We start from the raw sequence: 18,416 nt of genomic DNA on the forward strand, positions 1-18,416 counted from the left end.
ATTGACAATGAAGCAGACCTGGAATATGCGGAACCGAGAACCCGTTATACTCCTCTCTTACATTCGGTTATCAACGGGAGCCCCTTGTATGTGGAAGCTTTGCTCGCCGCCGGCGCCAAAGCCAATGCTCGGACGGCGTGGGGAGACTCGTCCCTCCATCTTGCCATACGACCATCACGATATCACTCAAGTCTTTCGATTGTTCGGATGCTTTTGAACCACGGAGCAGACGTCGACTCCATTGCGTGGACTCAAATCATGGCCGTGCGCAAGCAGCAGTGGTCCAAGCACCGGAAATTTGCGAACGCAGTCCTTGAAATGTTTCTGAAAAAGGACTCTTTGTCAGTTGACCCGGATACAGACAATGAATTGTTCAGGGAATATCTCGATTCGTGGGACTCTACTGCCAACTGGTTCAGGGATATCGACGAGGAAGAGAAAAGCTGTTTGGATCTGTTCTTGTCAAGAGGGGTTGACGTGAACGTTTCTTCCAAACTATCAAGTTGCTCTATCAGCAAGTCTTTCGGCCATGACCTTTTATTCCACTGCCCTGGATCAGGACTAGCAGAGCTGCTTGTACGAAACAGCTTTTCCCGAAAAACTGGTTGCTCCGGTCGCCTTCTTCACGCTCTGCTCGAACCTTGTCCCAGCCAAGTGGTAGCGATTTCGGACCCAGCTCCTGCAAGCCTGATACGAAAGATTCTTGGTCGACCAGTCGTGACCACTCCTTTAGGTTCAGCCAACGAAGAATACGACGAATACACGCCCCTTACTCGACTTCTTCGTGGCGAGTCGAACCTCGAGGTAATCTCGTGTTTGGATGCACTACTCGAGAAAGCAGACCCAAGTTTGCAGGATGGACACGGCAGAATTCCAATCTTCGAGGCTATAAGAAACTTCCAGAATCCATTGCAACTCCAGATAGCTGAAAAGCTCTTCCTAAGCGCTATGTCCATCACTAAGATATGTGGTTTAGGTTGGCAGCTTGATGGTTATATCGATATCCATGGTCCATGGAGAGATTTTACAGGCGACCATTTCAAAAATTATTTCATACGACGGCTGCCAGCAGACGTTCAGCCTGGCATCTGGCGGGCCATCGTCAGCATCTTGACAGAGAAGGCGGTCCAGATATTGACGAATCCTTCCATGCTCAAAAGCAGGAGTTTCCGATCTGAGGTCCTTGATATCATAAAGGCTAGACAGCGATTCGATCTTCCGCCAATCGAACCACCTCAGGCCTTCATTCAGGTGCTGCTCGAACAGTCGCTGGAAGTTCCAGCCCCAACCTTGCAACCCCCCACTTCCGAAGTACCTCCAGTTTCACGTCCTCCAAGCATGGCTATGTCGCGCAGTCTTCCTCGACCGCCTGAGATTTTCATTCTTCACCCAGACTCGCAAAGACAATCCGCACCATCACCACGTTCATCACCACGTCTCATGCCGCAACAGCAGGCTCTGTCGTTGTTTACTTCGTACCTCGCCTTATAATTACCATCGAGTCTATGAAAAGCACAGTTTAGACACCTACCATGAAGCTCGACACGAGCCATCTAATAAAGTCAACTCGCGTAGTGATTTTGGCCAAGTTGACAGGATTAACGCCTCCTCGTGACGATGCAACCGGGAGAAGAAGTCATGTGTTCGAATTCCGTCCGAGCTTAATCGAGAGAGAAGCGGCCGCAGCGGAGCTAGAGGACTCTTTGTTGTAGGGAAACTGTTGGTGGATACTGTAGGGGGACACATGTAGAACGTGAAGCGACAGGCCATCCCTGAAACTTACACCGTCCCCCTACCACTGCAGGATGTCTGTCCAGCCATGCCATCTTCACAACCGCCGTCCCCGTCCCGGCGCGCGTTCCAATGAGATGGTACCTTTGTAGCAGTGCGACGCTAGTAATGTTCCGATACGCCCGGCAGTCTGGACGTCCCGCTTCCCGAACAGGACTCATGCACCATGCATCCAGACGCGGACGGGAAGACGTCAGCGGTAGCGGCGGCGGCAGCTAGGCCTGGCGCCGCCGTCGTGCAGCACGCGAGGCGATTCGTGGGCTGCAAGGCTGACGCGATGTTGCACACCTGCGCCCGTTTCGCAAGAACGGCTCATCGGTGAGGCGGCCGGGAGCTGCCGCTGCCCCCCGTCGAATCATGGCTTGGGCCACTCGAGCCTTCATGCCCTTCGGCTTGCGGGTCAGGTCCCCTGCTTCCCCGTCCAATGGGGTCCCCTTCCACCATCCCCGTATATCTCATCTTGAGCAGCACGGCACGAGGCGAAATCCCAACAGCGCTGCTCGCATCCGCTGCTGCCCATCAGCTTCCTGTCGCTCAGCGCATAAGGAGACATTCGGTCCCCATCAGACTGCATACATCACACCATTCTGGCCGTTCGCCGCAAAGCCGTCGTTTGCAGAGTGCGCTTCTCGACGTCTGCCTTGACCCATATGGTCATGTGACCAGAACTTCTCCCGCTCACACCGAAGCACCTCCAAGCCAGCCGCCTTGCTCGTAATGTTGTATGACTGGGTCAGGTACCGACCTGCCATCGAAGAGTTGTATGTCACCCAGAACAAGCCTCTCGACAGTGTAATAAAGTATATGAAAGACGTCCACGGCTTCGAAGCAAGGTGAGTTGTATCACAATCATCCACTTCTGCAGCGCGAGCGCCATCTAGGCTGTCTCAAAGCAGATTTTGTCGCTGACTAACACGCATCATAGCCCTCGAGCGTACCACATGAAATTCAAAGAATGGAATGCTCAGAAAAGGAATCGCATATCGAAGAGGGCATGCTCGATGCCGCATAAGCCAAACGCGTCGAGACGCAGTAGCAGGACTGCAAGGGCGTCCATGTAAGCTCCTTTCGAGTTACTTTCTCAGCCCTTCTTCCTGGTATCGTTCAGATTTGTCATAGTGCTGCGTCTGAGCGCTTTGAAGCTAGTCTCACGATATCCAGGCAACCTGAAGAGATCTTTGACAACGTCAATGTTGCTGTCTCTACCACATCCATCCCCTCCACCTTTCCAACTCCCATGGAACACATGCAAGTAGATGCCACCCTCCAGAGGCTAGATATCGCAGTACGCCATGCACATGTCACAGACACACAGCATCTACTCGAGTCGGCAGGTGGGGGTGGTTACATCAACATTATCAACGACTCGGGGAGGACCCTACTCTATACTGCGGCTGGAGTCGACTGTGCGCACATGGTGAAGCTACTACTCGATCATGGGGCCGACAGTCGTACCTCGTTCGACGGAGAGAGTCCCCTACAGCATGCCGTGCGTCTCGGAATCATCGACAACGTCAACGTCTTTCTTCAACATGGTGCTGGACGCCGAGACGGTTTGACGGCTATGCAGACTGCACAGACTGCTTTGAATTTCCGAGACGACGTACAGGCGTCTTTGAAAATTGCAGTGTATAAGTCGCGAGCGCCAGAGATCGTCCAGCGCCTCCTCGATGTTTTGCCACTCTACGATGAAGAACGTGGTTCTATTCATACTACCTTGCCCAAATTCATTCGATACCAAACGGAACAGGCTTTGAACTTGAGACGGGAATCCTGGCCCGATCTCCGCCACACAAGGGCTCAGATACTCGATATTCTTACTTCCCATGAAGCTTGGACTGAGTCACCTCCGCCTATCAATAAACTATTCGAGTGTTTTATGGCTCCAATGACATCGGACCCGACGTGGTTCAACTCCATCAGCCCTGCAGAAACCTCGTGTTTACGTTTCTTCATTTCTAGAATCTCAAAGGAAACCCCGAACATCTTTTACGAATTTTCCATTTTTGAAGATGTACCCTTCATACATTACTTGTTGTTCCACACTCCTAAATCAGAATTAGCGGATCTTCTCGTGCATCACGCTGATGTTGACAATATCACTGGTTCTCGAATCTTGCATACAATTCTAGATCAGTGCCAGCATCATAAATGGAAAACGAGAGGCAAGAAATCGCTACAAATGGTGAAAGTCTTACTTCAGAGAGGAGTAGATCCGGCTATTTTCGATGGGGATGGCTTCAATGCTCTCACAAAACTCCTCGAATTCCCGAGAGATATCGACGTGGCGGAATGCTTGAAGGTTCTTTTGACGAATGCCGATCCCGCAATTCAAGATGCGAAAGCTCGAAAACCACTTGAATTAGCTATTAGGAGATTCCACGACCCAACCCGTTTCCAGCTGATTGAGCTTTTGCTTTCTACGCACTCGGCTGGGTTCAGCTCAGGCTCGGGGATCCCGCAGTACTTCCCCGTCTCTTCACAGTGGCCGCATTACTTGAACAACGGATTTAGACAACACATGCAGATGTTCATCCCCCCAGATTGCCTCGATCATGTCGTCCGAGCTGCAGTTAGCATATCGACGCGAAAGGCAGTGGAGGAGAACACGGCCGATGATGCACCAGGCGATTTCTCCCGCCAGGTGACAATCGTCACCGACGCGATTTTCACGAGGAAGCAACATAAACTCCCGGACATTCCGTACTTGGACGGCTTGTTTGGGATGAAGCTCTTGCAGTTTGCGAAGAGTAAACTTTCTCCGCCGTGGTCCACTTTTCCTCCTTCGTTTCCTAGCGGACACGACAGCGCGCATTTTACACCGCAAGCGTATTATTATGGGCCGCAAGAGCCCACTAATACCCTGATGCCATCGCACGCGCACTACTACGGGTCGTATGAGAGCCCAAATGATGGAGGTAGTGGTACGAGTTATCATCCCGGAAAGCCTTCTTAATACTACTACTGCTGTTTAGCGAATTTCCCTTCGTCTCTAGACAAGAGGATGGGACTGATGAGAAGGCGCTACCGACTTATTGAATGAGACATCATGATACCACCTCTCCATTCCTTCGCAATTCCACTTTCGAGTTGTCCTTCCATTTAGGTCTTCAAACCCCACACCACGTTTGCTGCCCGGGGTTGAATGCTCTGGGAATATATATGACCCCAATACGAGTGGAACTAATAACGGGCTTGTCAGAATCGCAGCTGGGAGCGTAATTCCCGCTACGCTCCTTTCGGGGGTTCAGAAAACAAATGGGAAGGATTGTCAACAAATCTCGAGATATACGTAACTGCACTATCTGGCCAATCGCCGACACAGTCCTATCTTTTCAAGAGGTAGATGGAAGGCGGCTACGAATCGATCAAGCCAAGCTACAGTGCTCCTCAACAGACATAGACTCTCAACAACGAAGGAGGTCACCCACGTTTATTTCCAAGACAGGAACATAGCACGAGCTGTTTCTAGAACCTGGAGAACTCCTTCGATCCGACTTAGCGGCCATAACGGGCGATGGGCCGCTGCAGCCAAGATGCGCCACCCGATGCCCGATGTTGCCGTTGGAAGATCGCGCGCCGAGCCGTGCACGACTAATCCGGCGCTAAGAATAAAGAGCGAGATAAGCTTGAAAGGGAGCCGAAGCGCCGACCTCATGCTCCTCTCGCAACCTCAGCCCTGTCTCCCTGTCATCCGCATCGTTGGCCTCACGAGAGATCCTTTGGGGAAGGTCATACACTTCGCCAGCGCGTACCTTTGTGTGGCCAAGACACTTAGCACTGCCAATGCTTGGATTCATTTAAATGTATCGTTTCGTGGCCACTCACGATAAGGGGTGTCGCTACGTTTAATCCCCGAAGAGGAATCTGCGAGCTACACTTCAACCTCACACCATCCAACCTTCTTATTCGCAAGATAACAACAGCCGAGTGCCTGCTCTCTGCTCATATGTCTCCCTACCTTGCTTTCTGCTACCTAAGACCAAAATGGAGAGTCCCCGACAATTGAGATTAGAAGTGATCGCTCCTCGTACAACGATGTCCCGTTCAAGGCCACGGTACTCGATCCTCCCATTATGACAGAGACTCCCCACCACTTCTATCGACACTAAAGCCGATGAGGATGGTATGATCCGCTTGGCGGCTCAAAAGTCCCTAGCCATCGTCTCCGCGACGCGGTATGATCTTGCCGCTACTATGGACTTCTCGCCCTTCATTCGGAAGCTCAAGATGGCGGTTCTTAACGCTAGGGCAATAGATAGCTGTATAAATGCCGTCTGTTCTATGCACAAATGGAGGCAGGAAACCAGCCATCAGCATCCCATCCGACCACGCTCGCTATATCATCAAGATGGCTTTTTCATTGGCTACCAAGGCTCTCGCCGCTCTTTTCATTGGACAGGCACTTGCTCATCCGCTTATTAGCACTGGTCAGCATGATCACCGTGTTCGATCTCTTCAACGTCGCCAGGTTGATATCAGCAAATTCCAGCTGACGACCAGTACGAACTATATCAATGCCGAAAGTGGTGATAGGTGTGTGGATTTCTATAATCTTTACGGCATTCAATTGTTTCACCCCCGACTCTTACGGTAGGATTCTTTGAGAACGTCTATTTGAGATCGGCCTTCAAACATGGAGCCCAAATATCTGTTCACGTTTTTTTGAACTTGTCAAGGCCAACAGGCGATTCGATTCCGAGCTCATGTTTCGTATAGTGCACTCAAGGGGTTCCGTTCTGTATCCATTAGCAATGACTATGTTAAGACCGCCAAGGATTTCGTTGCCAAAACCTTCAAGGATGCCGAGTTCCGTGTAGCCGATGACTCTTACGTTGGGGTGAACGGGGTTGCTCATGTCTACTTCAAGCAGACTGCTCATGGTTTGGATATTGACAATGCTGATTTGAATGTCAACGTAAGTATATCTAGCGCGTTCTTCAAACTTTCCAGAATCGAGAATTGTTTGCGTTCTTTTCCTATGGGTTGCATGATCTCGCTGAGCTAACGTTATTTGTGTTTACAGATTTCAAGAGACGGAACTGTATTCTCCTATGGAGATTCCGTCTTCAAAGGCGAGATTCCGTCTTCAAAGGCGAGATTCCGTCTTCAAAGGCGCGATTCCTGCCACCAGCCCTCCCCAAAAACGGGAGTTTTCGGATCCCATCCCGGCACTGAAGGCCGTCAGTGATGTCTTGGAACTTGGCATCTCCGCCGAAAGAGCCTCCGTCGAAGCTACCGAGGCCCACGAGGAATATAAAATCACAAGAACGACAGGCGCAGATAGCGATCCAATCGCTACGCTCGTGTACTTCCAAAAGCCGGACGGCACGCTCGGCTTGTCCTGGCGAGTCCAGACCGACGTCATCACCAACTACCTCATGACTTACACCGATGCCTTCTCGCCTGAGAGCATCCTCGGTGCAATGAACTATGTGGCTGATGCAATATATGAAGTCTACAAATGGGGCGTCCATGACCCTAGTGCTGGTGTGAGAACACTTGAAACCGACCCATGGGATACTACCGCCTCGCCCAATGGCTGGCACAGCTCTAAAGGCACAAATTACGACACCACTATGGGCAACAACGGCTACGCGCAAGAAGACTGGGACGCAGACAACGACTACGCGTCTGGATATCGGCCACACTCCGCGGACTTGAAATTCGACTACCCCTACTACGGCAACGAAACCAATCCTCACGACTACATCAACGCCACAGTAACCCAGCTGTTTTACACGGCAAACATGTACCACGACCTCCTCTACCTCCTGGGCTTCAACGAAGCCGCCGGCAACTTCGAAGACGACAACGGCTCCAAAGGCGGCAAGGGCGGCGACCCCGTCATCCTCGACGCCCAAGACGGCCTTGGCACCAACAACGACAACTTCCGCACGCTCCCGGACGGCCAGAAGTCGCGCATGCAAATGTACCTCTTCGACGTCACGACGCCCAACCGCGACGGCGCGCTCAGCGCCGACGTCGTCATCCACGAGTACACGCACGGCGTGTCGAACCGGCTCACGGGCGGGCCCGCCAACGTCGGCTGCCTCAACACCGTGCAGGCGGGCGGCATGGGCGAGGGCTGGGGCGACTTCATGGGCGCCGCGATCCTGACCAAAGCCGACGCGACGCGCGACACCGACTTCATCGAGGGCGCGTGGGTCATCAACGACCCCAAAGGCATCCGCGATTACCCCTACTCGACCATCATGACGCGCAACCCGCACACGTACGCGGACATCAAGGGCGTCACCGAGGTGCACGATATCGGCGAGACGTGGGCGACGATGCTGTATGAGGTGCTCTGGAACTTGATCGATAAGCACGGGAATACGGCGGATGCGCGGCCGACGTTTGGCGAGGGGGGCGTGCCGGTTGATGGGCGGTTTTTGGCGATGAAACTGGTGGTTGATGCGATGGCATTGCAGCCGTGCTCGCCGACGTTTGTGCAGGCGCGGGATGCGGTTGTGGATGCGGATGTGGCACTGACGGGGGGTGCGAATCGGTGTGAGATTTGGAGGGCGTTTGCGAAGAGGGGGCTGGGGAAAAGTGCGTCGGGGACGAAGGTGGCGGATAAGTTTGACTTGCCGGAGGGGTGTTAGGGGACGGGTCTTCGCTTGATGACGTCGTGGGCATGATATGAAGAGTGGACGGAAGTATTGACTGGTTGGAAAGGGAGTGCTGTGGAGCTTGGAATACGGTATCCTGAGTAGGTAACGTAGCATTTTGGGTGCAATATGATCATCAACGTTTCTTTTAGTTCTATCTCTGATACGTCTTTTCGAAGCCCTTTTTGGTGTAGCTCTATCTTCATGCTTGTTTTAATCAGGTACACCCGAGTCCACTACCTCGCTCCAAACCCATTCTCCTGCTCCCCCATCCATCTCTCCATCACACCCTTCTCCTGGTTTGCCATATCAGCTAAGATCTCGGTTTCTGTTTTCGCTGGGAGCTCGAAGCCAGCTGCCACGCGGATAGCCTGAAGCTTAGAGTCAACGACTCCTTGCGTAAGCGGCAAGGGTGGGTTGGAGGTGTGTTGCTTCAGGTTGAGTTGCGTGAGGGATGCGGGCACAGTGGTATATGTGGAAGAGGTGGGTTTGGAGGAGGTGGTGTTGGAAGGGGTGAAGCCAGAAGAGGTGGAAGCGTAAGGGTTGTTGTTGGTGGTGACCAGCATTGGCGAGGTAGCAACGTTGCTAGTCGTGGTGCTGTCAAGACCCGTCGGTGTTGGCGGAGTGGAGGAAGGAGGAGGGTGCTCAGAGGTTCGCAAGATGATAGAGAGATGGTGATCAGGCTCGACGGTAAGGTCTTTCACGCTTACGATGGCATCATGCGGGTTGTTGACGGTGCTATGGGGGAAGCGTCAGCATGGAAGCCGTTAAGTGTCTGAAGAAGAAGGGGATCATGAAGCTAATACTTACTGCTCCAGCTCCGAGTTCAACCCAACAGTACATGCTACACCGTTCTTAAGACAGTCCTGTCCAGCGAGAAGCTCGAAGTCTGACATGGTGCTTGAGAGGCAGTGAAGTGAGGAATGGGGTCCTGAAGTGAATGCCAAGACTTGAGCCGGAAGAGGGGAAAATCTACAGAGCAGCTCTGTCAACGCAGTAGAAAGGGAGACAAGACGAAAGACTTACAATATCCCACTGGTAGAGCAAGACAGCTGGCGGATAGACATTGACATACTGGCGGGACGCCGATTTATGTATTTTCCTCCGTCGTACAAGGTCCTTCTCAACTTCAGAAACACTATGCAAGCACACCGTATACACTTGGGACAACGCAGCGCAACTCCACCTAGCAAAGTAGCCCGCCACCCAACTGCACACCTATCAATCTCTCACAGGAGATGGCCGATTCTTTCAAAATCTGAGAGGTCCGAATTAGGTTAGTGAAACTAGTTACCTCAATTCCGATTGGATGCCATTTGCCTCGTGGTTCGCAATTAGGCGGACGGCAGGGAGCCCAGGCTTGCGGCTCAAGTGCGGGCTCACCGGCTCGGCGGGAGCTTGGAGCTTAATTGGCTGGTAGTTCAGCACGTCTCGAACGCCTCGCTGGATTGCCTGCGTAACGTCACTCATGGCCGTCTCGAGCTGCTATTTGCGGCGACGAGCCGCGTGCTCCAGCTCCAAGGGGCATGCAGTATTGCGCACATTCTACTCCGCCAGTAATCTTGCATCGCCTCCTCTCTTGGCACTTCTGGCCATGCGTTGTTTCGTAGCCGCTGATTCCTATGATCGACCTCCCCTTCCTTTCGAAGCATGACTCCCGAAATCCGAGTACCTGTCGAGACGGTAATTAGCCCCCATTAGTAAACCCCTATAAGCGGCAATGCTGAAGCGCAGTTTCTTTATCAATTTAGTTGGTGTGATTTTTTACTTGCAATTGTTGTAGTAACAGGCTTTTCGGATGCGCAAGCACCCATTCGACCAAACATCCTCAGACCATACCTCAGTCCGACCCAGCTCTTGACAACAGGAACCCAGAACTCTGTAGCTTTTGAAACACGCCTTCAGGATCCCACTTGCGACTCACCGCCCGAAGAGATTCCAAACTTTCGACGCCATAGCTCTGCAACGGTGACTGCGTATACGATGCATCATTCATAAACTGGAAGTCCAAGAGTTTCCCACGCACTTTGGCTAGAGATTCGATACCCCCGACGAGCTCACGAAGTTTCTTTCGCGCTAAACCGTCGTCTACATCGTCTGTCCATTGGCATAGGATTGCAAGCCCTGAGATTGTGGCATCAGTATATAGCTAGAAGTACGATTAGCGCAACTTACACGACTGGCTTTCCGGAGGGATGTTCATGCAATTACCGCCATGCTCTTGTCCTTTCTTAGCAGTGGATAGGCCGACAGGTTGAAAGGTAAAAGAAAGCGAGATCGATGGAGGTATGGTGTTGGCAGTTTCCCGCAGAATGCGGTGCAAGTCGGCGTAGAGCTTTGTATCTGCTTTCACATTCGAGGTAGCGGTTTCTCGCCTACAGAACGTCAGCATAATTAAACGCTACTCGCTCAGAACACGGACTTTGCCTCCCTCTCCATTGCAGCAGCGCGTGCTACCGAAAGCTGCGTTCCGTACCTCTCTGGCACCGGGGTAGACATGATCGAGATACCATCGAATGCCCTAAATGCTGATCCAGGCCTAGTCGATCCTCTGTACAGCATACCTGCAACGAGGAAACCTGCGTTGATACTCAAGAAGAAGCCAATGCGGTCGTCAATTTCCATGGCTTCCTGAACTTTGACATATGCTTCCATGACGCGATCGGTATGTTCGGCACTGTAAACGCGGAAGGTATACCAGACGCGGTAGTCGGGGTATGTGTGGAGGTCGAATTGGGTGACGATGCCTGCGGAAGAGAGAATGCGTTGAGTATGAAGCGAATGAGATGGTAATTTTCCTTACCGAAATTAGAACCACCACCTTTCAGTGCTCGAAAGAGATCGATGTTTTCCGTTGCATTTGCGTTGACTATGGTAGAGTCGGCGAGCACGACCTGTGAAATGAGCATCAGAGCACTACGAGGAGGTCACGGGTCGGGTACCTCGAAGTTCTTGACGTTGTCGCAGACAAGGCCCCAGTGGTTGGAGAAATGGGACATGCCTCCTATGGAAAAAGGTGAGCTTTCGCTCAATACTGTAGGGAGTAGAACTGGGTGATGCTCGGGAGATTATACCTCTAATAATCAAACCGCCGACTCCTACACCAGACACCCGGCCCCCAACGACAGTCATCTTATGCTTCTCAAGCTCTTCATACACCTTGTCCCAAGTTGCACCTGGTCCCACTGACACAACATTTTCTGCAGGCAATATGCTGATCGTGTTCAGAGCACCCAGGTCCAATACAATCCCGGCTTCCCCGATACTACCGAAGCTAGGATTCGAATTGTGACCACCGCTGCGAATAGAGAAGCTAGAATTGAATTTCTTGACGAATCTCAGAGCAACTGCTACTTCCAATGTAGTTGTGAGCTTGAGGAAGCAGGTTGCCGGGAGCCAGCAGGTACTAGACCTTATAGGTGTGAGACGAGATCTTCTGGCAGTAAAGTTAGAAGAGTACTGACCAGTTTCGGCGTTGTTCTCGCTCATAGAGAGGGCTTTGGGGGAGGACAGCTCTGCCTCCGAAGATAATCTGACTGGCTTTGACGGCGGCCGCGGCGCGATCGGCTGGGGGCGCGTTCGAGCAGACTTGAGGGATCGTGTCCAAGACTTCCTGTGCGGATCGAATGATGTTCTCAAATGCGAAATAGACAGAAAGCGGGGCCTGGTCAGGCGAGAGCGCGTGGAGGATGCTGGCTAGATTTTCTGTAAGCGAAGCCATTGAACATGGAAAGCGAAGATGAGCAGAGTGTGAAGTATAGGGTAGAGAGCGCGCAAAGGAGGCTTTCAAAGCGAAGACATGGCCGGGTACTTTGATTTTGAAGTATTTACAGGTCGGGCACCTCATCTGTGGGGCGCCTTATTCTATCTATCCTTGAATGCCGACTGGTCGTTATAGTGCTCTTCGGGATTCTACATGAGGGCACACTCTTGCAGAAAGTATTGGTGGATCTCAGGCTTATTCTCGTACTGAATATCTTGTCTTGGTTAGGAAGACTAGCGAAGTTAAGAGCGCGCCTGACGTATCAGTTTGATCTTGTGATGAGGTCCTCGTATATCCTATTGAGATACCACTTACAATACCTTGAATTGGCGCGGAACGTGGAAACTCCCTCGTCTGATCCTATATACGTTTCTCATTGCTGCTATCTTTCTCGATGTTAACTGAGTATTAGTCACGTGACACTAACGTGTTGAGATTCTTGAGATTGTGTAGCTATGAAATGTTCTTTTGGATGTATCTCTGTAGCTATACTGTCGATATGATAAGCATGTAGTCAGCAAATGAACAGGCTGAAGATGTGAGCGTTGGGATAAGGCCTACACTATTTACCTCAATTCGGATCTTTGAGCCCCTTGAGACACCCCAAGCAACGGTGAGAAAGTCAATCAGATTGTAGTTGAGGAAAGGAGTCGCAAAGTTCCCCAAGTTTCGCGATATCAGCACGTGATGTCGAATTACCAAATCTCTGATCTTAGCGCTATCTCGCACACCGAAATTTTCTCTCTCCAACTCAATACCATCTTCATATAATGTGTGCAAGTCGGCCCTTCAAAAGATCGGCAAGCGATAGCTACTTGCCAGGATGAGGCTTTTTCTCGTTCGCCATGGCGAGACCGTAGACAATGTTGCTCAGGTCTAGTATGTCTCTCCTATCAAGTACCTATCTCCAAGGCTAACAGACCAGTGCTGGGAGCAGGGACTCCGAGCTCACGAACCATGGCTTCCAGCAGGCTAATCGCCTCGGCCGGTACCTATACGCGACAGGCCATCGCTTCAGTCATATCTTCTCCTCCCACCTACAGAGAGCTTTTCGAACCGCCGAGCTCATTCTCGAAGCTCAGGCCGCTGCTGTTTCAACGGATGAGAAACCCCTACAAGTGAGGCGACTGCCGATACTCATGGAGCAAGACTTTGGCTTCTATGAGGGGAAGAAATGGTATCAGAAGCCCCCAGGCGGTGACAAGTCTGGGAAGCAAGCACATCGAGACGAAAAGGTCAGCACGCCTAGCTTCGTGGATATGGAGACCAAAGATTCAATGGCGGAACGAATGGATGCTTTTCTGGATGAGCATCTGATTCCTCTGCTTGACGATCGGTCTCTAGTCGACGAACGCTCAGTCGCGATAGTTTCTCATGGCATCATACTTTCCGTGTTATGGCGCCGGCTTCTTGCTCGATTGCCACCCAAAAGTGTTTCGCCTAGTGTGCGAGTTTTAGAGACTTATAGGAGCTTCCAACTCGAGAATCTAGGTGGTTGGTCCAATACCGGGTATCTAGAGCTGCTTTTGCAAAAGCAAGCCAATTCGCCTCCGCAAACTAAGGTAAAGGGCGACTCATCCACGGGTCCTGAGATGGGTCTCGTGAAGACTGACGAGCCTGTGGAAGAGCTCTCTCCAAAAGTCGCGACCGCAAGAATCCTCCATGAATGGACTGCAGTCATTGAGACTGTCAATGGCAAGAATCACCTTCAAGGTCTCAAGCGCACCGGTGCTGGTGTCGGTAGCGCGAAATATGATGCCGGGCAGAAGACTTTAGACACATTCTTCAAACGACGACGAATCAGCTAACGAGATTGCCATAGCACAAGCCATTACAGAAAGATATCATGTAAGTTTTGCAATTTCTTCTTTTACTCGCCCTTCCTACATGATGATAAACCAATTATTCACAGACCTGATCTGAATTTCTATGTTGACCACTAATTGTTCCAACTGCTGTCTGATTCGAAAAATATTGCTTCACATCTGTCTCTCATTTTGTTTGATAACTTTATACTGACGAGACTTGTGATGGCATCTAGTCTCTTTCCACGTCCACAAACCTCAACGGCTCATTATCAATCATTGGCAACACGATATCCATCACTCTCGCCTGTACAGCGATATGCACCACCATCCTTCCCAAACATAGTCCGCAAATCTTCCACAATGGCATCCGGGCACTCCCAGGCTGGAAAATGTCCACCACGGGTGTGCTCGTTCTCATACACAACCGGGCCCATGGTATGGTGCCACAATTTTGGGAGGAGAATGAGATCCTTGGGGAACCGAGCAATACCAAGCGGAACATCAGGAATCTCGACTTGCATCTCAGCGAAGAGAGTCTTCTTCGGATGTCGATGCTCGTTCTCGTAGTAGATGTTCAGACTGGCCGAAGGCCCTGCACGGGAGAAGTAATAGACGCTCACCCAAGTGAGTATTTCCGTTTCTGTCCAAGGATAGTCGTCAGCCCAGTCATGGAGCTTTTCGTAAATCCACGCGAGAAGCCCAACGGGGCTAGATGAAAGGCTGTAGGCTATGGTCAGAGGCCTTGTAGATTGGAGGCGGTAGAAGGCGTTGCCGTTTTCGCCAAACTCTTGTGTGCGTTTGAGACCGGCCAGTTCTCCATCAGTCAATGCCGTAGCCTGGACCCGGGCGTGAAGTTCTGGGTGGCTTTCGGCTGTAGGCTGGGCTGGAGCGGCATTGTTGATGAGTTGGGCTTTGCAGGAATTTGGACCGTAGGTTGATGCCAGGATTCTCGCGACGGCAGAGCCGAGATCGCCGCCTTGGACGACTAGAAGCTTATCAGACAATCTATCTTGTTACCGAGAATTAGAACGTACCGTATTCACTATATCCCAGAGCTTGCATGAGCTTGTGACACGCTTCGGCATGTTGATCGACGTTGAAACCACTCTTCACGCCTCGTTAGCTCTTGAAGTAGATTCAGGAGCACTTCACTTGCCTCTTTACTCGCACTCGAGAATCCGAAATCAATCAGACTCGGTGCCACGACGTGGAAAGCAGGATACTCATCACCACCTTCGGTCAATTCCGGCAGGATCTTAGTAACCTCGAGGAAACTGCCCGGCCAGCCGTGGACAAAAAGGAGCGGAATAGCGCTTTTGATGACGCTGGGCTGATGGATGAAGTGTATTTCGTTCAAGCCGTGGCCTTCGATCTCAATCTGCGCCATGTACTGGGGTAGTTCGTTCAATTTGGCTTCGATGGCACGCCAGTTAAAAGAGTGTTGCCAGACGTGAGCGAGGCGTTTGATGTCGGCGAGCGGTGGGCCGCGAGTCCATGGTTCTATGTTGGTGGGCTCGGTGGGGAAGTCGGTGAGGGCGAGGAGTCGTTGGAGGCGGATGATTTTGGATTCTGGGACGGAGATTTTGAAGGGGGTGATGGGGGACATTGTTTATTGGGCCTTGTCGAGAGATTATGGTCGGAAGAGGAATATCAAGAGAAGAAAAGGCAGGCTGAGTTGTATGGGATTGACGTATAGTATGATGTATATTAGAGGAAATCATGTTGGCTCTGGAGTTGACTTTATACCCATCGTGTACCCTCCCCAATTTGCCTTTACCGAAGTATGGAATACTCTCAATCTGCCTCCAGGAGTCATTAATGCTGAGTACAATGCGCTAGAGCGCATCAATACTGCTACGGGACGGTTAGCGTGACGCTCGAGCGGTGAAGTTGCTCTTGAACAGTGCCAAGACTTTGGGACAAAAGTCCATCATGCCCAACTTCTTAGCCCTTTCTCCTTCTCATTCACTTTACCACCAAGCTCTATCCCCGTGTTGAGTCACGTGTCACTCTCTCAATGGCAGCTGATGAGAGCGCAGAAATCGTAAATGTAATTAATTTGCACGCATCGGCACTCCTCGAATTAAGCAAGACCCACGGCACAGCCTATCAGACATGGCTACGCTCACTAGACCAGGAGCACCGGTCGGAATTCAAGAAACAATGGACACAGCTCGTAAACGCACTAGACCGCCGGAAAGGCACACGGCGACGTAAGCAGGTTGAGTCCTTCCTCAGCCGACGCAACAGGATTCCGAAGACACCGACTCATCAAGAAAGTAGCTCCAAAGTTTCGGCGTGGGAAAAACGTGAGGACCTGTTTGTACTGTGTACGAACATCACCATCGAAGAGCTAGTCAGCCTGAACCGCCTAGAAGAACCAGCTTCGTTCTTCAAGGCTACGGAGCATCTGCTTGGCCAGTACGACTTTGCAGAGGCTTATCGAAGGTCACTTGGACGGGAGACTCGACGAGTGCGCGATCGCATCCTCGAGCGGTTCGAATGCCTTGTCTTTTATCTCAATATAGTACTCGGTGGCTTCCATAGCGGCACAGGATGGCTGCATGGAGGTCACAATCGATTGCTGGAAGTACAGAACCCACCGGACGATCTTGTCAAGGCTAAGAAACGGAATGAGCGAATGGCTGAACGCGGGCTGAGCTATTACTGCTGGGGTGTCTTTTTGGGAGACTTGCGGAATCTAATTCGGCTTCGGGCTGATGAAGATGTGCCCGAATCACTGTAGGTTCTCCGTCCTTGTGACATTCTCGGGAACTTGTTGCTGATGTCGCTAGGTACGGCGATCGGCATCATCGTCCCCGAATACCTTACTATGCAAACCAACTCTTCGAAGCCGGCCTTTGTGAGGATGCGACACTTGTTCAGACATGTGCCGATAGCATCATCCAGACGTGGCCTGTAATACCGAAGACAGTCACGTTGCAAGTCGCCACAGCGCTGATGCAAGGCAAACATTGGGACTTGCTTTCGTCCGAAGCGAAAAGGAAGACAGAAGAAAGGATTAGCCTCATTATGGAAGCTTTCTTCCCTAATCTCACTATCAACTCATCGCACAGCTCCACTGGCATGCCACCAGACCGGGCTGGCGACACAAGCCCTGCGGAATCACCGTCTGAGCGAGGCCCAATCGGCATTTCTTCTCAACCCCTTGAAGAAGAGAGACCCTCAGCAGACTCAATTGGTGACAAAAGCCATATGCAGTCGGACCCAAGTGTACTAGAATCGGAAATGGCTTGGTACCCAGCTCCAGACCTCATGTATGGCACCATGTTTACTAGTTTCGTGGAGCCAATCTACGACAGCGCTTTCTCGAATGGTGGATGGCCAGATAGTACTGCAGGACGTTATAGTGCCGATGGAACTGTGTAGCAAATTATTCGAATCTCAGAGCCCTTGCACCTGCCCGCACTCCCAGCTAGTCTCGACTAGAGAGCCGTATTTTACCTTTTCAATATCCCTTATCTCTGCCTTAATTTTGCTTGCCAAATTGTTTCCGAACAGGCTGGATGATTATGAAAGCTCTACCTTGCGTGAGACTTAAGCCTCTCATTGACTAGCGCAGTGCGTTGTATCACTCTGCACAACAACTTCAAGCACTGTTTTTACTTCTCAAAGGTGATTCAGGGCAGGGAGCACGGCAGTGGATATAGCGGGGAGGTACTCATGGTACATTACCATAAAAAACAATAAAACAAACCACCGACCCTTTCCCAACAGAAGTGATCGACGAATTACCCGGAATAAAATGCACCATTCCAACCTCTCCCCACACCAAGTCCTTCTTACCAGACTCTCCTTCAATAACGCTGTTCAAATCGTCCGTTTTATGCAATACTACCGCACCCACCATGACTGTTCTTGAATCCAAGCGAAAAATTCCACTTTGAAGTAGAAGCGTGTACTTGTGTAGGATAATCGCTGGTCGTCCGAGTGTTTCTTGAAGTAATTTCTGGTTCTGATGGCGGGTTAAGTGAGTTTTGGGGAGTGCACGGACGGTTTTGGCATCTGACCTGTTTGCAGAATTCATCATAATCTTGCTCCACGGCGCGGAAATCTATGTGAATAGGGATGTATGCTGGTCTTATTGCTTTAGCGGTCTCTACTGCAGGGCCAGTTGCTAGAGCTGAGGCGAGCAGTCGAGGGGTGGGTTCGAAGGATCGTGCAGATATGTGAGATTGAGGATTTGCCATATTAAGCAGAATGATTAATGCTCATACAGAAGTTGAATACGAGTAGAAATAGTGTTGTTTCAATGGAACTCGCGTTTTGATGGAGGAGTGATGGTTGGATGCTGGGAACGTCTTCAGATGTCCGTGCCCGTACTGTCACGTGCTCTCATACAGGCTCAACACCAAAAAGCAGGGACAACGCAGTCTGAGATCCCCTACACAAGATTTGAAACCGGACATGGAAAGCAGG

General features: G+C 51.2%; 9 protein-coding genes across 9 annotated transcripts; 5 read left to right on the top strand and 4 right to left on the bottom strand.

Annotated features, from left to right (window-relative positions):
• Positions 1-1,039: 1,039 nt before the first annotated feature.
• BDZ99DRAFT_468112 (uncharacterized protein) lies at positions 1,040-1,649 on the top strand. Its single transcript, XM_033721171.1, has one exon. The coding sequence runs from the start codon at positions 1,150-1,152 to the stop codon at positions 1,489-1,491; it is 342 nt and encodes a 113-aa protein (XP_033570536.1). The 5' UTR covers positions 1,040-1,149; the 3' UTR covers positions 1,492-1,649.
• Positions 1,650-3,861: 2,212 nt separating this feature from the next.
• On the top strand, positions 3,862-4,753 carry BDZ99DRAFT_468113 (uncharacterized protein). Its single transcript, XM_033721172.1, has one exon. The coding sequence runs from the start codon at positions 3,974-3,976 to the stop codon at positions 4,745-4,747; it is 774 nt and encodes a 257-aa protein (XP_033570537.1). The 5' UTR covers positions 3,862-3,973; the 3' UTR covers positions 4,748-4,753.
• Positions 4,754-6,092: 1,339 nt separating this feature from the next.
• Positions 6,093-8,399, top strand: BDZ99DRAFT_453280 (extracellular elastinolytic metallo proteinase; the record flags this gene model as incomplete). Its single annotated transcript, XM_033718323.1, has 4 exons — positions 6,093-6,327; positions 6,511-6,709; positions 6,818-6,876; positions 6,926-8,399. The coding sequence occupies exons 1-4, from the start codon at positions 6,143-6,145 to the stop codon at positions 8,397-8,399; spliced, it is 1,917 nt and encodes a 638-aa protein (XP_033570538.1). The 5' UTR covers positions 6,093-6,142.
• Positions 8,400-8,540: 141 nt separating this feature from the next.
• BDZ99DRAFT_468115 (uncharacterized protein) lies at positions 8,541-9,438 on the bottom strand (the record flags this gene model as incomplete). The annotated part of the gene is made up of 2 exons (XM_033721173.1): positions 8,541-9,143; positions 9,217-9,438. A coding segment is annotated over one exon (501 nt), but the record flags the coding sequence as incomplete, so codon positions are not given.
• Positions 9,439-10,245: 807 nt separating this feature from the next.
• On the bottom strand, positions 10,246-11,894 carry BDZ99DRAFT_399338 (FAD-binding domain-containing protein; the record flags this gene model as incomplete). Its single annotated transcript, XM_033716129.1, has 6 exons — positions 10,246-10,529; positions 10,581-10,780; positions 10,822-11,152; positions 11,209-11,299; positions 11,348-11,409; positions 11,480-11,894. The coding sequence occupies 6 exons, from the start codon at positions 11,892-11,894 to the stop codon at positions 10,246-10,248; spliced, it is 1,383 nt and encodes a 460-aa protein (XP_033570540.1).
• Positions 11,895-12,991: 1,097 nt separating this feature from the next.
• Positions 12,992-13,976, top strand: BDZ99DRAFT_399603 (phosphoglycerate mutase-like protein; the record flags this gene model as incomplete). Its single annotated transcript, XM_033716137.1, has 2 exons — positions 12,992-13,047; positions 13,094-13,976. The coding sequence occupies 2 exons, from the start codon at positions 12,992-12,994 to the stop codon at positions 13,974-13,976; spliced, it is 939 nt and encodes a 312-aa protein (XP_033570541.1).
• A 269-nt stretch (positions 13,977-14,245) lies between these two features.
• BDZ99DRAFT_491631 (alpha/beta-hydrolase) lies at positions 14,246-15,582 on the bottom strand (the record flags this gene model as incomplete). Its single annotated transcript, XM_033723113.1, has 3 exons — positions 14,246-14,961; positions 15,011-15,091; positions 15,129-15,582. 3 exons carry the CDS (start codon positions 15,580-15,582, stop codon positions 14,246-14,248), a joined length of 1,251 nt encoding a protein of 416 aa, XP_033570542.1.
• Positions 15,583-15,956: 374 nt separating this feature from the next.
• Positions 15,957-17,651, top strand: BDZ99DRAFT_468120 (uncharacterized protein). Its single transcript, XM_033721174.1, has 2 exons — positions 15,957-16,718; positions 16,772-17,651. Exons 1-2 carry the CDS (start codon positions 15,994-15,996, stop codon positions 17,364-17,366), a joined length of 1,320 nt encoding a protein of 439 aa, XP_033570543.1. The 5' UTR covers positions 15,957-15,993; the 3' UTR covers positions 17,367-17,651.
• On the bottom strand, positions 17,601-18,401 carry BDZ99DRAFT_167135 (uncharacterized protein). The gene is made up of 2 exons (XM_033712926.1): positions 18,008-18,401; positions 17,601-17,952 (listed from the first exon to the last, which is right to left on the bottom strand). The coding sequence occupies exons 1-2, from the start codon at positions 18,185-18,187 to the stop codon at positions 17,659-17,661; spliced, it is 474 nt and encodes a 157-aa protein (XP_033570544.1). The 5' UTR covers positions 18,188-18,401; the 3' UTR covers positions 17,601-17,658.
• Between the last annotated feature and the right edge of the window lie 15 nt (positions 18,402-18,416).

This window comes from Mytilinidion resinicola, assembly GCF_010093595.1.
Source record: "Mytilinidion resinicola strain CBS 304.34 unplaced genomic scaffold BDZ99scaffold_26, whole genome shotgun sequence".
Classification (NCBI taxonomy): Eukaryota; Fungi; Ascomycota; class Dothideomycetes; order Mytilinidiales; family Mytilinidiaceae; genus Mytilinidion; species Mytilinidion resinicola.

Bases quoted from the DNA above. Each gene is read 5' to 3' on its own strand.
- BDZ99DRAFT_468112 (XM_033721171.1), top strand. From the start codon at position 1,150: ATGCTCAAAAGCAGGAGTTTCCGATCTGAGGTCCTTGATATCATAAAG.
- BDZ99DRAFT_468113 (XM_033721172.1), top strand. From the start codon at position 3,974: ATGGTGAAAGTCTTACTTCAGAGAGGAGTAGATCCGGCTATTTTCGAT.
- BDZ99DRAFT_468120 (XM_033721174.1), top strand. From the start codon at position 15,994: ATGGCAGCTGATGAGAGCGCAGAAATCGTAAATGTAATTAATTTGCAC. The intron at 16,719-16,771 runs GTAGGTTCTCCG...TGATGTCGCTAG, and splicing joins GAAGATGTGCCCGAATCACT to GTACGGCGATCGGCATCATC.
- BDZ99DRAFT_167135 (XM_033712926.1), bottom strand. From the start codon at position 18,187: ATGGCAAATCCTCAATCTCACATATCTGCACGATCCTTCGAACCCACC. The intron at 17,953-18,007 runs GTCAGATGCCAA...ACCCGCCATCAG, and splicing joins ATGATGAATTCTGCAAACAG to AACCAGAAATTACTTCAAGA.